Source organism: Pteropus medius, unplaced genomic scaffold (assembly GCF_902729225.1).
Source record: "Pteropus medius unplaced genomic scaffold, Ma_sr-lr_union100, whole genome shotgun sequence".
NCBI lineage: Eukaryota > Metazoa > Chordata > Mammalia > Chiroptera > Pteropodidae > Pteropus > Pteropus medius.
Window position 1 is genome coordinate 1,531,057 of NW_024351729.1, and position 21,247 is coordinate 1,552,303.

The 21,247-nt window shown below is 33.4% G+C and overlaps 2 protein-coding genes across 13 annotated transcripts in view; one reads left to right on the top strand and one right to left on the bottom strand.

Moving 5' to 3' along the window:
• The window catches only part of ANKAR (ankyrin and armadillo repeat containing), a 47,667-nt gene extending 40,668 nt beyond the window's left edge, over positions 1–6,999 (top strand). For 3 of the 5 annotated variants that reach the window (XM_039844226.1, XM_039844230.1, XM_039844229.1), the window contains 6 exons: positions 427–585; positions 1,288–1,405; positions 2,213–2,322; positions 2,880–3,076; positions 5,433–5,479; positions 6,728–6,999. In XM_039844226.1, the coding sequence (XP_039700160.1) occupies positions 427–585; positions 1,288–1,405; positions 2,213–2,322; positions 2,880–3,076; positions 5,433–5,479; positions 6,728–6,975 (879 nt within the window). In that variant the 3' untranslated portion in view covers positions 6,976–6,999. The remainder of the gene's footprint in view (positions 1–426; positions 586–1,287; positions 1,406–2,212; positions 2,323–2,879; positions 3,077–5,432; positions 5,480–6,727) is intronic. The other 2 variants (XM_039844228.1, XM_039844231.1) reach the window with 2 other exon arrangements.
• A 2,175-nt stretch (positions 7,000–9,174) lies between these two features.
• On the bottom strand, positions 9,175–21,127 carry OSGEPL1 (O-sialoglycoprotein endopeptidase like 1). Of its 8 annotated transcripts, XM_039844242.1 has the most exons (10): positions 19,659–19,796; positions 15,990–17,282; positions 15,821–15,853; positions 14,803–14,974; positions 13,854–14,236; positions 12,868–13,072; positions 12,643–12,791; positions 11,728–11,858; positions 11,540–11,611; positions 9,175–10,104 (listed from the first exon to the last, which is right to left on the bottom strand). In XM_039844242.1, the coding sequence occupies exons 2-10, from the start codon at positions 16,038–16,040 to the stop codon at positions 10,026–10,028; spliced, it is 1,275 nt and encodes a 424-aa protein (XP_039700176.1). In that variant the 5' UTR covers positions 16,041–17,282; positions 19,659–19,796; the 3' UTR covers positions 9,175–10,025. The 8 variants fall into 8 exon arrangements, with proteins under 8 accessions (XP_039700176.1, XP_039700179.1, XP_039700177.1 ...); XM_039844245.1 differs by lacking the exon at positions 15,990–17,282 and having other exon boundaries at positions 13,854–14,241; positions 19,659–19,803; XM_039844243.1 differs by lacking the exon at positions 15,821–15,853.
• Between the last annotated feature and the right edge of the window lie 120 nt (positions 21,128–21,247).

A 21,247-nucleotide genomic window follows, 5' to 3' on the forward strand; every position in this document is an offset into this window, starting at 1 on the left:
TGCATGAAATACAATATACAGCCTGTGGTATGAGGGAAGTTTTGATTTATCAGCTCTAGTTTGAAATGTAGACATGAAAATAAAATTATGTTAAAACAAAAATGTTGAGGACTAATGAAATTATGGAGTTTTCTGTTACCGTTTAGGTATTCATTTGCATAATCAGTAATCTAACATTCTCTTTAAAAATTAAAAGTTTTTCTTTTTTTCTTCCCTCAGATATACTTAATTCTCTATTTTATAGGTTCAATAACATTCTGAGGTAACTCTATTATCTATCTGTTTTCCCCAATACAGTAAGGTCTTATTTTACTCCCAGAGTTTAGAATGCAATATATTTTAATGGGCAAGAATTCAAAACCTATTACCTTGATAACATGATAAATGAAGTAAGTTAAAGATAATGCATGTTTCTCATATTTCTAGGACATCTGTTTAAGAGCAGGCTATGCATTAACACTTTTTGCCTTCAATGATTGCTTTCAACAATACTTAATATTGGAAAGTGGAATAATAACCATATCAATTTTTGAACCTTTTCTTGAATCAACAATTGAAACTGAGAAGGCAATGGCAGCATTTCAGGTACAAAATTGGAGGTTAAAACGTCAATAAATACATCTCTTTAGTGAAAACTTGAAAATAAGAAAAAAATTTAGTTCTGGAAAAATGTTTACTTTTTTAAAAATTCACAGTATTTTTCATACCAACCCCTTCCACATCATAAAAACTCCATTATCTATGAAGATTTCTTCATTTATTTAGAATTTTACAAGTTAAAATGGAATGTTTGCCTTTATACATAATCTGATGCTTCTAACAACCCTGTCAGGTTGATAGAAAGGTAGCAGTATTTTCATCACCCCCATATTACAAGGAAATAAGTAGAGAAATATGGGAGTGTTCAAGACAAATTTTCTATCTGCAAATTTTTAGCTGATCACACCAATTCTTCAATCTATGACAACTATAGGTATCTGGGGTCTTAGTCTTATTCTGTCCTATATTCTTTAGGAGAAGTATTTTCTACAAACCCACATTTCAAAGATACAAAAGTTACAAATATTGTAGAAAGAATAATATGGCCTACCATGGTTACTGAAATAATCAGATTGGGACAAGTACTCTAACTCCTACCCCTGCCACTTGCTTCTCTTCTATTGAATCATACCAAATTACTCCTCTTACCTTCCTGAGAAGTACCAATAAACAAAAAAAATAAAAGCTTAATTAGAGAAGCTGAGTAAAAAATGTTCAATGATTCTATGCTTCTTTTTTTGTTTTTAGATTATTATATTAGCTAAAGTCATTATAGACGTGGACCATATTACTTTGTCTGCAAGAGGCGTTACTATTTTAGTTGATAGTCTGTATTCAGTTCATTCTGCTACTATTGTCTTGACAGGTAAGAAATACCTAGAAGCTAATTATTGTATACGCAAAAAACTATTTTCCAAAAAATTTTTTTGTAATCTGAGCAACAGTAAAATAAGCCCGATAGATACTCATCACACAGTTTGAAAAATGAGTCTACATGGAACAATGTAAGTCTACTCTGCACCCCAAATAGAAGCAGGGTAACTCTGAACATGGCCTTTTTGATTTCCTAGTTACTTTTCAAACCCCTAATTATTTTTTCCAGAATATAAAATGAGAATTCGACTATGAGTAACCAAAAAAATTTATACATCGATTTATAATAGTAGCAGATTTATATCGATATACCTCTGCCTGGTTTCCTTTTGACCAGTTGTGCATATTTTGTTCACATTTAAGAGTTCTCTACACACATTTTACATATCATTTAGCTCTTCTTAACTCAAAGCCATTTGAACTGCAAAAAGGACCTATTAAGTTTTCTTAAGGTAGTTCAATCATTATGTTGATAGTCATTAAATAAATAAATAACCAAACCCTGAAACCCCAAAACAAAATATATTCTGAAGCCATGGGGAAGAAAATCTCTGGTTTTCGAAATTCCTCTCTCTTAAATAAACCTATTTAACTTTTACTATTTGTGACAGAAAACTAAACCATAATTTTGGAGAAAGTTTGTTCTACATTTAATATATAAATACTTTTTCTCATCATTTCTTCATTATCAGAGATGTCTTGTGACTCAAACCTTTTTAATACTATGTGTGAATAAACAAAAGCACAGTATATCAGTTTATATCAAATAACACAAGCATTTTTCTTGTTTAATTTATAGGGAATTTAATAGCTAGCCTGGCTCATTCTAGAGCTGGTATTCCAGAAGCATTTGCCACATTGGGAACAATCCAACGGCTCTGCTATCATTTGTACTCAGGAAAAGAAGAGGTAAAAACAAAATTCTAAAAATTTAATATTCTAAAAATATAGTTTGCTTCTCTCTCATGTCTGCGGGCTAATTTCTCCACAGGTTGACTGTGTTACATAATAGTTCATGGTACTAACTCAAAATGAGATGATTTTTGTAGGACTGCATCTGCTATCTAAAATTCTGGTTCCCACAAAATGTGTACGTTTGTTTTAACTTTGATATTTAAGATTCAATCTATAAATAAGTACACTGATGATATAAAAATTTATAATTAACATGTTTAATTAGTTTTAGGTTAGTTTTTGTGATCTCATTAAGTCATTTCTATGATTATCTGAAATGAATGAAAGTAATACTCCTGGTGATTCTAAAATGCAGTCAGGACTGAGAACAATGACTAGAAATCAATGGCAATTGGCACTTCTCTCTAAAAATATGGCTGTGATTGCCCTTGGTTGACATACATATTTCCTATGAAATACCTAATGAGAGAAGTGGGTTAGATATTTTAAGAACAAAGCTCAGTGGTTAAGGAGGAATTGTTTCTTCACTGAGGAATTGTTTCTTTGTTTAGGTTCGTGCAGCTTGCTCCTGTGCTCTTGGCTACTTAACTTACAATGCAAATGCTTTCCGCATCCTATTAAAGGAATGCAGGAATAAGCCTAATCAGTTCCTTCGTATAACAAATAATATCAGCAGAGATGCAAGTATTAACCCAGCATTTTTAAAGGAATTTCAAATACAACGAAAAGTGGGGCTTCCTTCCTTAAGGTATGGTGCTCATATTTGAAGTTGAAGTAGTGAAATTGTTGATAGAAGAACTTTTAAAGAAGTTTAAGGAAGATCAAACAAGGGGAACTACCTGTGCTGTGAATATATGCCTTTTACACTTAAGTATAAACCTCATTTTAAATGTTCATTGCCAAAGCCTGTTTTAATTCCAACTTAGCAACAGAACTGTGAGAGTAGACAAGATACAACCAAATCCTGGGGATCTTGTCTGGCCAGGATTATTCACATTTCAGAAAAGTTGTTGGGAGACTGGCTGCCTCCACATCTGATCTAGGAAGCCATTTTTTGGTAGACTGGGGTATATCTGAGAGCTCTGAGCCAACCAGGAACATCACCATGACCTTGGCATCAAATGGGAGTTTTGGACTTGATCCAAAGACAGGTCAAATTTCCAGGGTGGAGACAGAGCTAAATAAGAACCAGTGGCTGGAGTTATGCCAAAGTTTGCCAGGAATTTATTCAAAAGATTTTGCATCAATGTTGCAGTTTCATCATGAACTTAAGTTTCTGAAAAAAGAGAGGAGAATCCCTTTACAATGGGCATATTTCCTTCCATACATGTAGCTGAATTACAAGTCTTCTCTGCAAATAGCACTATTTATATATAGGAAACAGAACTACTCAAGCTATATTATTAACTTTACAACAGTAGAAGAGAATAGGATCCAACAGTGTACCATGGTTATAAAATCAATTTTAAGTATAGAGAAAATAAGTACATCTTTAAGTTGAATTCTTTGAAAACGGAAAACCTAAAACTTATTACCCAATTTTATATAAAAAGCCAGAGAAATCTAAACTGTAATTGCTATAATTAACAATGTTAAAAAATAACATTTACCATTTAAAAAAAAACAAGATAAATAATTGAAGTATTTTATAGTCACTCCCACAGCTAGCCCATTTGGCAACGTTTTGGGAAATAGAAAAGGGTACCCCTTCGTCAGAACACTTTACTCCCATCTGCTGGAAAATGGTTGGAGTAACTATGCAAATCTACAATGACTGAAGTGAATAGCATCCCTTAGAGTTGAGAACATTCAACTTTCACGATTACAAATAAGCAGTGACCAGTGGTCAGTAAACTTACAAGAATGGTTACCAAGTGAGGTAGAATTTGTAAGCAAATAATTAATCCCACAACAAATAGTGCACAAATAGTGCTATACACACTCCTTAGGGCATTTATATGGACTATTCCCTTTAATTTTCATACCAATCCAGAGTTTGGTTTCAAATAAACCATGGGAAATGCATTAAAACATTACTAAAACAAGTGTGGAACCTTTGGGATGGAAAAATATATCCTTCCACAAATTGTTCCTTGACACCACTACTGGAAACAAAGTAGATTGATTGTCGTTGGGATCATAATAGCATTTTTTTGGAGGATATACCACTTCTCTATCCCCATGTCCCCATCTAGCATCCCGTATAGGAGAGTAGAAGTATGTAGAGACATATTTTACTGGTCTTAACTGAACCTGCATGAAAATAATCTGAGACTAACACTAGCTAGTTTCACGTTACCCTTATAGGCATGAAGTTGGCATATGAACTGATAGAGGCCTGTGCCTCATTAAGGTTCACAACAGCAAATGTTCCTCATCAAATTAACCAGGAATATATTTGTGATAACTAACTTTAATATATTAACTTTAATCAAGATTTTTATCACCAGGGAATTTTTGCAATACCATATTTATATGTTATATGTACAGGATGATGATTAAAACTTATTTTAAAGCCACACACACACACACACACACGCACGCACGCACGCACACACACACGCACCTAGGAACTCCTTGTTATTCTTTGACTTGAAACATTTCATTGGTATCCCATTACTTTGAAAATAAATTTTAAATTTTCTTGTATTCTTGATACATAAAATGACCTGATCTTTATCTGTCACATCTCTAGATACCTTTAATTCCAACCACACCAGACTCCTTAGGGTGCTCTGAACATGCCATACTATTATAAAAAACTATAATCTTTCATACCTTATTCCCTCTGTCTAGAATACCCTCCTCCTCCTCATCATCCATTTGAAGACCTATTTTCTTCAAAACCCAGATGAAGCGCTTTTATTTCCATGAAGCTTTCCCTGATCACTTCAAGTAGATTTAATGTTCCAAATATTTTGAATGATAAGTGAGTAAATGAGTGCCTAAAAATGAATACCTACAGGTAACATGTATAGTTAGTATAGGTAACATGTATAAATTAGACCATTAGGCACTGAACATGGTACCTGGATGTACAAGGTCTTCATATATTTCTAGTTTCTTTTTTTTTTCTTTTTTTGATAAAAATGTTTTCCTTTTAGCCTAGAGAAAAATGGAGGACCATCTATAATTCCTGTCTTTAAAAAAGGTAATTAATTTTTCTTTTTCCTCTGAGGTAACTTCTAGCCTTGACGCTTTATAATTCTGTGTCTCATTCTAAAAATTCAAAATGTAGAGGCTACCAAAAAAATTTACCTGTAAACTTCTGTTTTTGTAATTCTGTATGCCTAAAATAACTTCCCATTTACAAGCTAATGTTAATAATTTCTTTTAAGGCCTTCTCTACTAACACCACCTGAGAGAAATCCCTCTCTTAACTTTGCTTTTTCTCACAAGCCATGCACAAAAATAAGTCATTACTGAAACAACATGTAAGTATAACTTAAATTATGACCTTGCTATTGTTCTGTTCCATGTGCAACTTATCTAATAAATTCTTAGGGTAGAGACTACATTTTTTCCATTGATATTCTGTACACTTTTATACATAGTTGGTAGATGATGGCCTAGACCTGCAAGATCAGATCTTATAATGATACTCATCAATTCCTACTCAGACACGTGGTAGGAAAATAAGTTACTTACCGATTTCATATATATGCTTAGTGCTTGTTCATGTTTGCTTAGTGTAGGACCAAAATAAGTCTTATTTGACATGCTGTCCTATGACTGACTTTACATTAAATGAAATTCACTTTATCAGAAACTTACTACATTGTCCCTATTTTTTCTTAAGTTAGCACAAACTTGTGAAAACATACGATTACTGGCACACAGATTATTGTTTAGAAATCATTGTTAAAGTGAAGAAAGAATGAGACTGACTTTCTTCTTGTGTGTAAATACTCCTGCACTAAAAAAGCTATTTGAAAAAAAACCCATTCTTCTACCCATTATATTCAGAAATGCAGCCTCCCATATATACCTAGCTTCCCTCAAATACTTGCTGAATAAAGTTCTTTCCTCTCTTTTTGTTCTCACTCCCTATTCTCTCCCTTTCCATTTGTGACTGCAAAAAACTGATCTTGACTTCTAAATGGTTCTATCTTTGCTTTTGACTATTGGTGTTAAAATATTTCTTTTACAAAATGCTATTTAAAATAGTTGGCATTTATTCTTTATTAGTGCCAATTTCACATAATAAAAAGTTGGCAACCATATATTGGTCCACAAAGATTTCTGCACTCTTACATCTAAAAGTCTGGAAGCTACTAATCTCTTAGTATGTTTTGTTGATGTATAGAAAATAGAACTATGTAGAACTGAAGGCAATGAAACTATATCTAGGGTTCTTAGGCTGAAAAGAGACATTTAATTGTGGCTCTCTTATTTTTAGGGAAAGAACACCGAAGAAAATTAAAACCTAAAATTCAACCAAGAGATTCTTTGACTTTAATGCCTCCTGTAACTAACTTCATGGGACTCTTCAAAACAACCCAAAAGACTGCTGCTTCTCATAATGTTTTTTCCTTTTCATCTGCAACTTCATCAGATATCATAAAAGTATCAAGACCAAGAATAGTGTTTTTGAATGAACTTGGGAAACATGAACAGAAAGCTAATTCGGAGCCTGCAGAAGGCTAATAAAAGCATTTTAGTATGAGAAGATTCCTGAGCAATTGTTTTAAATTTTTTATTTTTAATTGTGGTAAAATAACTGAGTAATCTTTTTTAATAGAAGTTCTTGATATTTATATTTAACAGATTCCCTTAGCATGTCTACTGAAATTAAAACCAGGTCAGTTACGGTGTCAAAAAATAAGTAGAATTTTCTGAAATAGAATGTCTGCACTTAAAACTTCTAAAATATAGCGACTGACACAAGTGCCATAATTAGTATATACATCAAATGTTAGAAATATTTTTCAATTCGTATACTGGGCTAAAGAGGCCTGATTCAAAGTAGCCCACATGTTAATACTCTGTAATGCCTTGATATATTTAATGATAAATAGCATAAAATGCATGAATGGTCTAAAACCTTAAATGTATACTTTTAAAACCTTTATTTTAAAAAAAATCTGAACTCATTGCCCATCAAGCACAAAGATATGGCTGAAAAATGTGGCAACCAGTGTTGACCATTCTCCACACTTACTGGTTTGCAGCTGGAAAGAGTGATACTCTTTTGTAGCTTAGAATCACATGAGTACTGTTTCCAGTAGGTTGGTCTTGGTGTATGTCTGCTTTTCCTATTTTACAGCAACAGATAGATTTGATACAAAAGCAAGCTAGGCTTCACTATGTCCTTTAAAGCTCCGCCCCACTTTTTCTCTATCCACTTTGCTCAGTGTCTTCATATGGTCTACCTGGGCTGCACTGAACATATATATTAATTAGCAGTCATTTACCCCAACATGCCTTAACACAACAATAAAGATTGTGATGATGGTAGCTACATGTACTTAGGACTTTCTATATGCCACTTAACCACTGTACAATAGAGATCTCCTTAATCTTCAGACTGAATTCTAAATTCTCTTAATTGCTCAGAGTCACAATTTTCTGGTGGATGGACTAAAATATAGGAATTGTATGCGGGAAGGGGAAGAATGACATATTTTATATAAGAAAGGGAGAAATAATTCAAATGATAAAAAAACCGTGTCATTTATTCAGTACCATTAAGGGATAAGAATTCACATTAATGGAAATGTTAAGCCTCTGTACCCTTAAAATAAAGCCTTTAGACAGTAAACTGAGCTTTGCAACTAGCTTCGGGTGGGCTAAAGACTGTATTTTGAGTATTTTCAAGGTTGAGGATCAGGGTTTTTTTGCATTCAATAGCAGGCATTTCCTGAGTATCTTGTCCTATCTATCCTACTACTCCTATCCTACTACTCCTAATACTTATAGTAGTTCTCCTAAAGCACAGCACTGCCCCCATAAGGATTATTTTTATTACCTCACATTTTCTTATTTTTTAAAATCATGTATAAGATAAGAAAGACCTCAATATATAAAAAGTTTCAGCAAATTACTTGCCTCTTACCTGTACTGTAAGCTAACTTTGGCACACATGCTTAACAATATAGAGTACAGTATATCTCCTTCCTTTTCTTTCTTTTCCTTTCCATCTTTCTCTTCTTTCCCTCCTTCCCTCCCTCCCTCCCTCCCTCCCTCCTTCCTTCCTTCCTATCTGTAGTTTCCCTTATTTATATCATGAACTCAATTTTGTCATGTGTGCTTATAGTTCCTGGAACAATTTTGATACTTAGAAATTTTAAGAATTAGATTATAAATATCCCTATTTTATAATATTTGATATAGTGGGAAGAAATTTTGGTCGATTTTTTCCCCATAGTTTATATGTACTCTGATTGTAATAGTCACAGGAAATAATTGCACTTCTTCTCTTTAAATTCAGATCCACATAATACAGAACACAAATCCAAATGTAAAATGTGAATTCACAAACTTATTGTTTCTTTTAAATTATATTTACGAACCAGTTCCCTCATACTTATTCCTCAATATTAAAGAACGCAAAGCTTTATAAATATTGGCTGTTCCTATATGTTCCCTCGTATAAATTATATTTCTATTTGAGGTTAAAAATGGATGATCTTAAAGCAATACTCTATGATCTCCCCAAAAGGGAGGTTACCTTAAAGCAAGATTAAAATAAGAAATCTTTTCGTTCTAGATTTTTATCTTTACCTCCTAGTTTCTCAATAAAATAAGTCACTGACTAAAAAGTTAACAACTTGCTCCTGTATGGATGACATAAAATATAAATCTCTATTGTTCAAATCTCTCAAAGGACATAAATAGTCCGTAGCATTGTCCTTACATTCAGTTACTTTAATCTAGGCAGAAAAAAAAAAACTATTATAAAATCTGCAGTACAAAGTTTCAGATACCAAGGAAATTATCCAAAACCAAAACAAAACCCTTTTCATTTCATATACTGTAATCTTTAAATATAATTTCTAAAATAATAGATGTAAATATATGTGGTCAACTAAAAAGTACAATACACAATGAGAGATTACCTGTATGTCATACTTCTTAAAATCTCAGATGGGTTTTAAGAAATGTATGTATATTCCATTTGCTCCAGAGAAGATACCTATATATTTTTATAATTAATAATATACATTATGTTAGAGAAAGTCACCCTTTGTCTTGTCTTGACTTAGAATTCTATGATTTGACATGACTTTTACCTGGTTCCCTTTCTAAAATTGTCCTTTCATTAGAAAAGTCAGGCTAATGTTTCAGCAAAAGCAAAAAAAGAAAAAGAAAAAAAAGAAAAGAAAAGAAAAGAAAAGCTTCTACTACCCTGATATGAGAAAGGGGGAAAAGATCAAGGCCTGTATAATACAGGACCAGGATTTAGCAGAATTGCTCTATTTCTTTCTGCAGGTTTGTTTTTCTACCTCCCAGTATCAGTATATTCTTTACCCCATTAGATGTTTTATTTTTTTTTTTGATTAAAAAAAACTTATAATACTATAATATTGTATTACAGTCTTTCAGAAGAGAAGATTAAACATCAATCATAAGAGAAGGAATAACAAAAGAAAGCTTTGATGAACAATTAATAGTGTGTATCCCCTACAATTTGATATACAAAAAATCAAAATTGAATGTTGAAATACTACCTTTAGGGATTTTTTGAAAAGCAAAAATCAAATCTTCATTTTTAATCGTGGTACTCTTATGGCAGCTTCTCCAACTTCTTTTGATATATCTACTCCAAGAGGACATCTGCATCATAATCAAACGAATCCCATTATTTCAAATATTTGCAGACCATTTGTTTAGAACTCTAACAATGTATGTATCTAATGTATTAAATATATGTAGAGATAGTTCTTGAATACATACAAATACAGTAGGACCTCAAATGAGAATAATGGGTGAAGAAATGCCAGTTCCAATAATAAGAAATCTAAACTTGGAGGTTTTTTTAAAACCACTTTGAGGTATATTTGACATGTAAAACGCTATACATATTTAATATATACAATTCAATGACTTTGGAGATTCAAATGTTTTAAAAGAAATAATCCTACTCTCAAATACTATAAATAAATAAAAACTTAAAATGAAATAGAAAAATAACAAAAAATACCTTTTAATTCTCTACAAAGCTAAAAGGGTGAAAATAGTTTACCATATAGCTAAAGTCAAACCTGCTTTAGAAATCCATTCCTACTTTAGAAATTCCTTAGGTTTCTATTGATTTTTCTCTGAGGTTTCAGAATCTGGTTTGTTCCTTTGCTATATTCCTTTGTCACTACTGGCAGAAGAGGTCTTAGATTCTACCTTCTTTCTTTGTTCTTCAGTAAATAATTTTGGCCTAAGATTTCTGCTTTTTGCTATGTTGCCCAGTATAATGCTTCAATTATACCCTAACCTGGAGAAGCCACCATCGCCAGCCTCAACACTGCCAAAAGAAAGTGTCACCACTGGATCAGACAATATATTCTACCAAAGGCTAGGCCATCAACATAGGGGTTTTTTTCTGTCACTACTAACTAAACTCTGTTCATTTATAATCAGCCATAAGGATCTATAGTTCATGTAGCTACAGTTATGGACTACAATGCTGAAAAGTTTTAAAACATCAGATGAAACAATGTTGAAAATAGAATTATGTTAGATTATGAAACATAATCATCCTTGACTATTTATACTTTTCCAGAATTAACTTAGACCAGAACTTGATAACAAACTGAAAAATCGAGCTATTCTTTGGAACTTTGATTAGGGAGATAAAACAGGTTTACAGAAAACAGCTATCCTTTGGTCATTTTTCAGCTGCATGTAAAATATATTCACAAACCCGTCTCACACCTGAATGCTTTTTGCACATTTTCCTTAAGCATACTAGTTGGTCCTGAGATGGTCTTGACACTGCAAAAAGTCTAGGCCATGGACATAGTTTCCATTCTGGTCCCAATGAAGGAATTTATCACCCTTACCCACTATCTGTTTCTAATCTATGATTTGTCAAATTTTTGATACTGTAGCAAAAATATTTCTTATAAGCGATCTGCCTCCTAGGTTCATGAAAGAAAATGTAACCTTTCTTCAAGTACCACCAGAATGTCAATGAAAACCTCATATATAAAAGCAAAATCCAGGCTTTGACTTCTATAATGCAACTTGCATACAGATTATGAATGGTACTACGTACTTTGGTTCATAGCGGATGCCTTCTGTGTCGTATAAAATGCCCAAGCCAGCATGCAATCTTTCAACACCATTCCTAAATAAGAATCATTAAAATAAAATAAGTAGCCTAAGATTTAAAGATTTAGTATGATGAAATGGCAATTAATATTTATATAATTATAAACGAAGCACATACATCCCATAGCTTACCATGCAACCATAATGCCGTTGTCAGTGCACAGTCTAGGAGGAGGACACAACAAAGTGCATTGTGTTGCATCTGTTATAATTTCCAGAGCTTTTCGGATATATAAGTTACTTGCAACTCCTCCAGATACAACCTGAAGGAATTGAGACCAGAATTAACAAATATCACATATGGATTATAAGCCAACCTGTTAGTTAAACTTGGAGAAAACGGCAGCATTATACAATAAGAAAATATCACATTTTGATAAATGGATAATGGGCAAGTGACATACCTACATAATAAAAAAACTGCAGAAGAAAAAAAAATAAAGAATTTCAATATCAGTATATATAATTAGTACTATTATTTTTGTATATTTTCTAACTTTTTAAAAATGACAAATATAGCATATTTTAGACTGAAGTTTTCACTTATAAGCATTTTTTCCTAAAAAAACTACATAATTCTTAAAAAACTATTATCTTTGATATTCATTTAATATTCCATTTTGTGATTCTACCATCGTTTAAATATTTTCTCACTTTATAATTTTCAAAAGAATTAAGTTAAATTAGAAGTTTACAAGACTTTTAAACACATTAAAGGGATTTCATCAAAGAAATATAAATCTGAAGGAAATCAGTGTTTTTCTAAAAATAATACCAGTTAACTGCATTTCATTTCTTATTGTAAACCCTCTTTTAAATTCAATGAGAAGATGCAGCCTTAGACTTTTTTGCCACACAGATGTTCCATTAAGCTGCCATACTTGTACAAGAAATGGCTGTTAGTTTTTATTCTGCCTATTTCATACTGTCAGGGCTGGAATAGGGTCTAAAGACCTTTTTTACCCTATGCGTAGGATCAAGTAAGGTCTTGGAACTAACATACTATAAAGTGTTACTACTATTCCAAGATGAGATGAGAAAACTTACTAGTACTGCATTACTTTGAGATAATAAGTTTCTTTGCTTGCAGAACAGAATAGCACGATGTGTTCTTTTTGCAATGTGGCATGCTATTGTGTGTTGTACTGCAGCAGCAATGTCGGCAGCTGAAGACAGGATTTGTCCCTTCTCAATACCTGCAGAAATGAGCATGTATTTTTAGGCACAATCCAAGATTATTTATTTGTCCAACATTACTAATTAGAAATATACCTTCCTCTATTTCCTTTTGCATTATTGTCTTATCAATAACGTGTTGAAGTCCAGAAAAAGAAAAATCACAATTTTTAGCACGTTGCATGGGAGGTTTGAAATCAAAATACAATTTATTTCCTTGTTTAGCCAAATGCTCTATAGCCTTCCCACCACTCATGGTAGAACACTCTGGATGTTTTATTAAGGACAGTCTTCTTGCTACCTATCAAAAACAAAAATTTGTATAATAGTCATAAAATTGCACATTCTGAAACCAAGATACAAAGGAAATGAATTTTACTAAAAAACAAACAAAAACCTGGATAAATAAGACATGCTATACTTTTACAAATATGGACTATAGCTGGTGGTTAATAAAGACAATCTTGCTCTTTCTGACAATCTGATCAATAGTGTCCAATCACTGCCTCCCTATGTACTTTTGCTCTTCTATCGGGAATGGAAAATAGGTTTGAAATGAACAATGAACGATTGCTTAATGATGAATTTCAAACATAAGAAACTGCTCTATTTCTTTCAATCATTTCAGCTGTTAGCAGCAGGATTTTTGTATATGGCAGTGGGCTCTTAGGACTCTAGAACAAGGGAAAAAGAAATCTGCATGTTGGTGGTGTTAGCAATTGTGACATCTTTACTATCCTTGTTACCTTTATATATCCTCTTATTTCACATTTTTATAGTGCTTTATACTTTACGAAACTCTTTCACAGATATCACCCTATTTGATTAAAAACATAACTGCAAACCATTTGAGTCTTTATGTGCTGATGTAAACCTCCTATCATTTTATTTGGAATGGGTAAGAAAAAATCTTTTATAAACCAGGTACTACTCTTTTTGTCTTACTGTACATACATTTTTCAATCTAATATATCACTCAGTAATATTTAGATGAATGGTAGTAGTGCATTTATTACTATTTAATTGAATGAAATTGATACCTTAACAAAAAAGAATGGAGAAATTAATTCTTAAATAATTACCTTGTCAAGCATGTCACCCGGCGCTATGTCCAAAGACTTTCCAAGAAGCAGAAAATCTGAAACTCCTCTAACTAATGCCAATAGACAATGACCTCCAGAAATCAAAAGAACTAAAAAAGGAAATTCTACTTTATTTGTCAATCTAATAGTAAGTGCATGAGCCTCCATATGATGAATGGGAATGAAGGGCTTTTTAAACTGGTTAACCATCCGTAGGCTAAATGATAAGCCTACTCCCAAGCTTAACGCAAGTCCTGGTTTAATGGTAGTTGCAATTGCTGACAGTTCACTTGGAGAGACTTTACTGAGAGAGAGAGCTTCCCGTACTATTCGTTGAATATTTTCTCTGTGAAGCTGTTGAGCTACTGGAGGAATAATCCCACCTGTTCTGAAAGAAATGTAAAAAATAAAGGTTTTAATAATTTTAAGATTGTAAAAATAGAGAAAGAAAATTATATAATTTTATAGCTAAAGACATGCTTTAAAATTATTCATTATATAGCTAAACTGTTAGTAAAAAAGTCAAGTATTTCCAAATATGTATGTATTATAATGTGGCCTACTATACAAACTCAATATGTAGTGATTAAGGGTGTAATATTTCTATTCAAAATTGTGCACAATAAATTCCTATGGATTTGTTTGATGAAGGAAGTCACCAAAATAATCTTAAGAAGTATCCTAAGGAAGAAATCTTGAATAAGGAAAGGATAGGATAAAACCAGATTTTAAGAAAATTAATCTCTCTGCAGATAGGAAGATTTTTTTAAAGAGGATATTGCAAAAGTATTTGTGTAAATGATTCCATCTTAAACTGGGTGATTTTGGGAATGAAAAGAAAGGGACAGAGATCCTGGAAAATTTTTAATAACTACTTGGAAAGGAGACCAAGGCATCAAAGATGATTCTGATACTGAACTGGAATGACTGGGAGAAAAGAAATACTAACAGAAACATGAAGACAGTTTTGTGAAGATGAGTTTATTTTTAAATACTCTGCACTTGAGGTCACAGCAGGACAGTAGACAGCTTGCAATCCTGAAATAAAGTTTGGGAATCCAGTGCTCTGAGTTGGTAATTTTGTTTTTTGTTCCACGTAGGACAAGCAGAGGATGATCACTCTGAATGTCAAGAGTAAAGAATTAGGAGGCAAAGTTACTAGCAAAAAATTTGCCAGCATGTGACTGATTTACAATAAAAAAAAAAGCAGAGCAATAAAATATAGGGTCTGCAAGATGCACCTCTAACCTCAAAAAAAAAAAAAAACTTCAAGTACTGATATTATAAGATATGCTAGTTCTATACACAGAAATGAAAATCTTCAGTAGGAGCATTCAATAAGTATTTAATACAGTTGACCCTTAAACAACACGGGGCTTAGGGGTGCCAACCCCCTGCACACACACACAGCCAAAAATCCATGTATAACTTTGACACCTCCAAAACTTAACTGCTAATAGCCTCCTCTTGACTAGAAGCCTTACCGATAACATAAACAGTCGATTAACACACATTTTGTATACGTATTTATATACTGTATTCTTACAATAAAGTATGCTAGAGAAAAAAATGTTATTAAGAAAATCATAATGAAGAGAAAGTAGTACTGCACTGTATTTAATGATACCATAAGTTTGTCACCTGTTTATAAGATGAATCATCTATCAATACCTATATCAATATTGTCTTATATAATACAATATACTGTAGATTTATATGTATTACTAACACTAGACATCAAAAATGAAAAGATAACCTGAAAAATAAATCCGTATTTATTTCATGCATTGAAAACAAAAGAGCAATATGATTGCTTTATGGTCTAGTGTAATCAATATGATTGCTTCATGGTAGCCTAACCTATACAATAATAAATGAATTGTTATAAAATATTTCTGGTATACAGTATTATGATCATATTCATCATACCGTATTAGAAACACTATCACATTAAAAAAACCACTTACCTGTGATGTTAGGCTGATACACAGTTTCTTCAACTGAGGAAGAGAGAGAAAGAGAGAGAGAAAGAGAGAGAGAGGCATACACTGTACAGTAATGTAATTCTTTGAAAACAAAGTTATAAAACAGTATGAAAACTAACACATTATTAATTTTATATTAAATATCACTCACATTAGGCCTATGTAAGGAAAGGCTATCCACTTCAATACAAGTCTTGTACATGATGTTCTACACAGTGAATACTTAGGTGATGATGATGATGACATATGAAAAGTCTCATACAGTTCTTGCCATAGTTAATAGATTTTCACAGGAAGACACTCAAACACACACACAACAGATGAGTTTACGGCATATGATTATTTACTACTCATTAAGTGGATCATCGTAAAGGTCTTCACGCTTGTCTTCATTGAATGTTGAGGAGAAGGTATAGGAGGGATTAGTCTTGCTGACTCGGGGGTGGCAGAGGCAGAAGAGGGAGGAGAGGTGGAAGGGGAGGCAGGAGAGGCAGGGACACTCAGTGTAACTTTATGGAAATACATCGTCATTTGTCTGACTTCTTTGCTTTTTCATTTCTCTAAAGATGTTTCCATACAGTACCAATCCTTCTTCCACCATTTGCCTTAGTTTCAGTGCCCATATCATAGAAAGGTCCACGTCATAAAAGAAATCAAAAGCAGTCTTGAATAATCGGAACCCCTCTATCAGATTGTATGTCTGTTTGTTTTCTGGCACCGCTGCTTCTACATCCTGCTGTTTCTATGTCCTGCTGCTTCTATGTCTTCCTCACTGTCTGGCACTGGTTGGTTCTCCATCAAGTCATCTTCTGTTAATTCCTCTGCTGTGGTGTCTATTAGCTCTTAACTCTCCAAGATCCATGTTTTGAAACCCTTCACCCCCTTACACACACAACATTTATTTATTATTTATTGCCATATCCACAATCTCTTTCATGACTTCCTCGATTGGCTCTGTTATAAATCCTGTGCAGTCATGCACAACATCTAGACAGTTTTCTCCAGCAGAAATGTATTATTTTGGGCTTGATGACTTTCATGGCTTTTTCTATAGCAACAATGGCACCTTCAGTGGTGCCATCCTTTCATGATGTTCTCTTTAGCCGGGTTACATCCTTTCCATAGAGTACTGTGGTATGTGTTATGATCCTTAAAGGTCCTGATGACCCACTGATTTAGAGGCTGAATTAGAAATGTTTTGGAGGCAAGTAGACCACTTCAATGCCATTGTTGTTGAACTCATGGGTTTTTGGGTGGCCAGAGACATTGTCCAATATCAAAAGAACTTTAAAAGGCAGTCTCATACTAGGAAGGTACTTTCTGACTTCAGGGACAAAGGCGATGGAACCAATCCAGAAAAAAGGTTCTACATGTCCAGGCCTTCTAACCGTGGTACAATCAAAAGACTGATAGCTAGTGTTTATCTTTTCTCTTCAATTAGCAGCTTTATAGATAAGGGCAGTGCTGATCATTATCATTTGCATAAAATAGAGTCAGTCTATCCCTTCCTGCCCTAAATCCTGGTGCTTGCTTCTCTTCCTTACTAATAAATGTCGTTCGTGGCATTCGTTCGTGGCATTTCCCCCACCCCCAGCCCCCACATTAGGACACTTTTGTCTGTATTAAAAACCTGTTCAGGCAGATATCCTCTCTTCAGTGATTTTCTTAATAACTGGGAACTCATCTGCTGCTTCCTCTGCTATCTTGACATTTTTAAAGCCAACCCTGTTCTAATATTATCAAACTATCCTTTGTTGGCTTTAGATCCTTCACCTTCCTTTTTCTTTTAAGTTGTCATATAATGGCTTTGCTTTTTCTCAAATCATATTAGTCTCTAGGTATACCTTTCTTATAGCAATCCTGCACCTATACAAAAGCTGTATTTTCAAAATGAGATAAAAAGGTATTTCTTAAAAAGTGCAAGGTTTTTATGCCTGCTGGTGTAGCTGCAGCAAAGCTCATGAATTCCCTTTTCTTTTTTTATAATGGTCCTTACACTGGATTCATTTACTGTGAAATAGTGGGCATATCTAGATACATATCAAGCAATTCAGTTTTTCTTGTAATGTCATGACTTTTCTCTGCTTCTTGGGAGCACTTTCAGCATCACTGGTAACACTTCGTATGGATCTCATGGTGTTATCCAAGGTTTTTGGGTTTATGGCATTGCACTAAACACGATGAAAAATACACAAGAACTACAAGAGATCACTTTTTACTGTGATACACAATTTACTGGAGAGATGAACTGCTTATATGGAGGTGATTAGCATCACAAGGCATTTTAAGTAGATACCCCCAACACTTAGCCTCACCACAGTAGCAACAGGAGACAGCTATGAAATTATTATAGTAGTGCAGTATGTACAGCAGTTAATTTTATGCAGTTATGACTTAATATTGCATTTTATATTGGTTTACATTTCTCTTGACTGCAAGAGGTGCCATGTATAGTCTTAAGTATATAAAATCTGATAAAGTTAAACTTTTTATAATAGATTTGTGTATATTTTATGGTAGTAAATGATAAAATAGACTAGTATCTACATATATTCTATGCATTCATGACATATCTTTGTCTTAATTTTTTCAATATTTCTAGGCTACATAGTTCATCTGCTAGTTTTTTCAAATTATTGCAGATCTCCAAAAATTTTTCCAGTATATTGAAAAAAATCCACCCATAAGTGGACCTGCATAGTTCATACTCGTGTTGTTCAAGGGTCAACTATATATCATGTTTCAGAAATTAGATTAAGCTTCTTGAAGGCAAATACTTTTTAATACTTCACTGTGCTTCACTGACATCCACCACAGTCCCTTTCACATAGGATGTAACCCTTGGAGGCCTACTCTGCCTCTCTGCATATATTATAACATTCTATATTATTTCTATTATACTGCTCACAATCCTATAAAGAAGGTATCTTTCCCATTTTATGGATGTAAAAACAGAATCAGAGAGGATATGGAACTTGCCTATACCAAGCCAATACCAAGTGCCCAATTCATGATTCAAATACAGGTCTGTTATCTCAAAATACCAACCTTTCTCACTAGTCAGTTATTGTAAATTGATCACTTCAAAGCATATTTGATCTGTACAGTATTTTAATATATTTTGAATTTGCTAGAATCTGGAGATATTACAGTAATATTCTGGTTTCTACTTCTCTTGAAAACTCTGATGATCAAACAATATAGGGCTTATATTCCTGCATAGCAATAATTGGCTAGAGCTGACTAGTGACCTCCTCCAGGTATTTTTCATTTTATATCTAGTCCACTTACTTATGCAACCGACCTGATGATCCTCTGAAAACATCTGAATTTATAAACCTTGCACCATTCTGTGCTTTATTACAACAGGATATTATTATTGAAGTACCAACATGAGTTATGTGTATAATGTGAATAAGATTTTTTTTTTTTTTCGGTGATTAACACAGGCTAAAAGTCAAGTCAGGCTTTCTTTCCTAGGACTTCAGTTGAGATTATGAAACACACAGGTGGACAAAAGAAGAAAAGGCATTACTGAGGGAAAATCATGGATAAATATTTGAGTTGAGAATGAGCTTACTTTCTTTTTGGTGACCAGGTTAGTTAAGGTTGGGACCTTATTCTGGAGAGCCTTAAAAACCAAGTGAGAACCTTAAATAAGCCAGGTTAATGTTTTTTACAGTAGTTAGCAGGTTTTGCACATACAAAGAAAGAAATTAGCTCCTAAAATTTAACTTCCATGCATGATAAATACAAAAGAATTATTTCGTTTTACTTTTTCCAAAAAAAAGTGGAAACTACCAAGATACTGTCTACTTACTTTAAATGAACTTCAGTTTGGGAATGTATTGCTTCTCCCAGAACATTTCCAGTTTCATCCACCACAGCAGCTGCTGTATCATCACAACTGGTTTCAATTCCCAATACTAGTTTATGAAGAAATACTTTTCCAGGATGAAAATTAAAACTTCTTAAATATTCATACAATTTCCTTTTTGATGGTTTAGAAAAAACTCCTGCTGTCTTATTCAATATCAGCATACTTACTCTATAGATAATTCCTGGAAAAGAATTAGAAAAAACACACGTATTTGGAACTGACATCAGCCACTCGCTCATTTGGTCTAGCAAATTCTTAAAGCTTGGTTTATTTTTCAATACACAGTTTTATAAAATTACAGGAATATTTCGTTAAAGTTAGCAAAAATTTCTAAAGGCGGTAGCAAACTGTTATACTATTATGTAACTTACACAATATACATAACAGTATGAACGAATATAATGCTCTTTAAGGAAGAAAACAAGGAAATCAGATATAAAAATATTTACAATTACTTTCATGCTGTTCTTACCAAACCATTATTCTTTATAAAACAGCTAACATCACAGTACAATAGTTACTTGAAAGTGCTATTTATTTTTTGACAGCTAAAATTAAGACAAACTGTGGTTTTAAAAATCAAACAACGGGAATACAGAACATAAAAATAAATGCAGTCCATTTCCTGGAAACATCTTTCAAAACAAAATTTAATCATTTGGTTGGAAAACAAGAGTTCACATAAAACATACACAAAACAAGATTTAGTAGTCTAGAAAAAAGTGTTCTCATAAAGCTCTTTTTAAAAGAACCATATCTCAATTAAAACGACTGCAGTTTAATACCTATTTTACCCATGAATTACAATTTTTCGAATTTAATCCACCCTTTTGCCACAGGTTTATAACCGGGATCTCCGCAAATCCTATTTTCCCAAATAACAGCAGTCTATCCATAAAACACCCTTATATTTCCACACTACCATGTATCTAGTTTCAGCTTTCATATCACCCGTTCTAAAACTTTCTGAATGTTTAAGTAGGCCCTTTCTCTACTATGCTAATAGACAAAATGGAAAAAGAGCAAATAAATTTTTATTGTTCCACTGGGGCGAAGGACATCCAGGGATTAGACATGATCGCCCTATTCGCACAGAACAGCTGTGAGAAGTGCAGCCCGGACGGGATCAGTGGGGAGGAGTGGGCAATTCACCCACCTGCCTCGTGAACACTAATAGCGAGTACTCGCCTCCTCCCTTGCAAAGACGGTGCACGGCCCTTTCTCAGACACAAGAAACCCCGAACCTGGCGCCCCGGAAGTGATGTCATCAACACGGTGCCAGCGTCCCGTCGTCAGGGTCGGCTGCTATTGCCCTAGAGGGCGTCACTCTTTAACTCAGGAATAAATATTAGCGTAAAGGGCGTTTTTTCCCAAGAAGCTGTGTGCGTGCTGATACATTTTGTAGTTAACGAGACTTCTCGAAGGTTACAGGGCTAGTGACTGATCTAGAGGAGACTGAACACAGATTTGTCTGACTACACACCAATAAATTCTAAACACTAGGCTACATTAAAAATATGTAGATATAG

Excerpts from the sequence above, each read along its gene's own strand:
- OSGEPL1 (XM_039844241.1), bottom strand. The coding sequence starts at position 20,986 with ATGACATCACTTCCGGGGCGCCAGGTTCGGGGTTTCTTGTGTCTGAGA. Across the intron at positions 14,242-19,658 it reads CAAACTGAAGTTCATTTAAA|AACAGGTGGGATTATTCCTC; the intron begins GTAAGTAGACAG and ends CATTTCTTTCAG. Across the intron at positions 12,792-12,867 it reads GCAAAAGGAAATAGAGGAAG|GTATTGAGAAGGGACAAATC; the intron begins GTATATTTCTAA and ends TCATTTCTGCAG.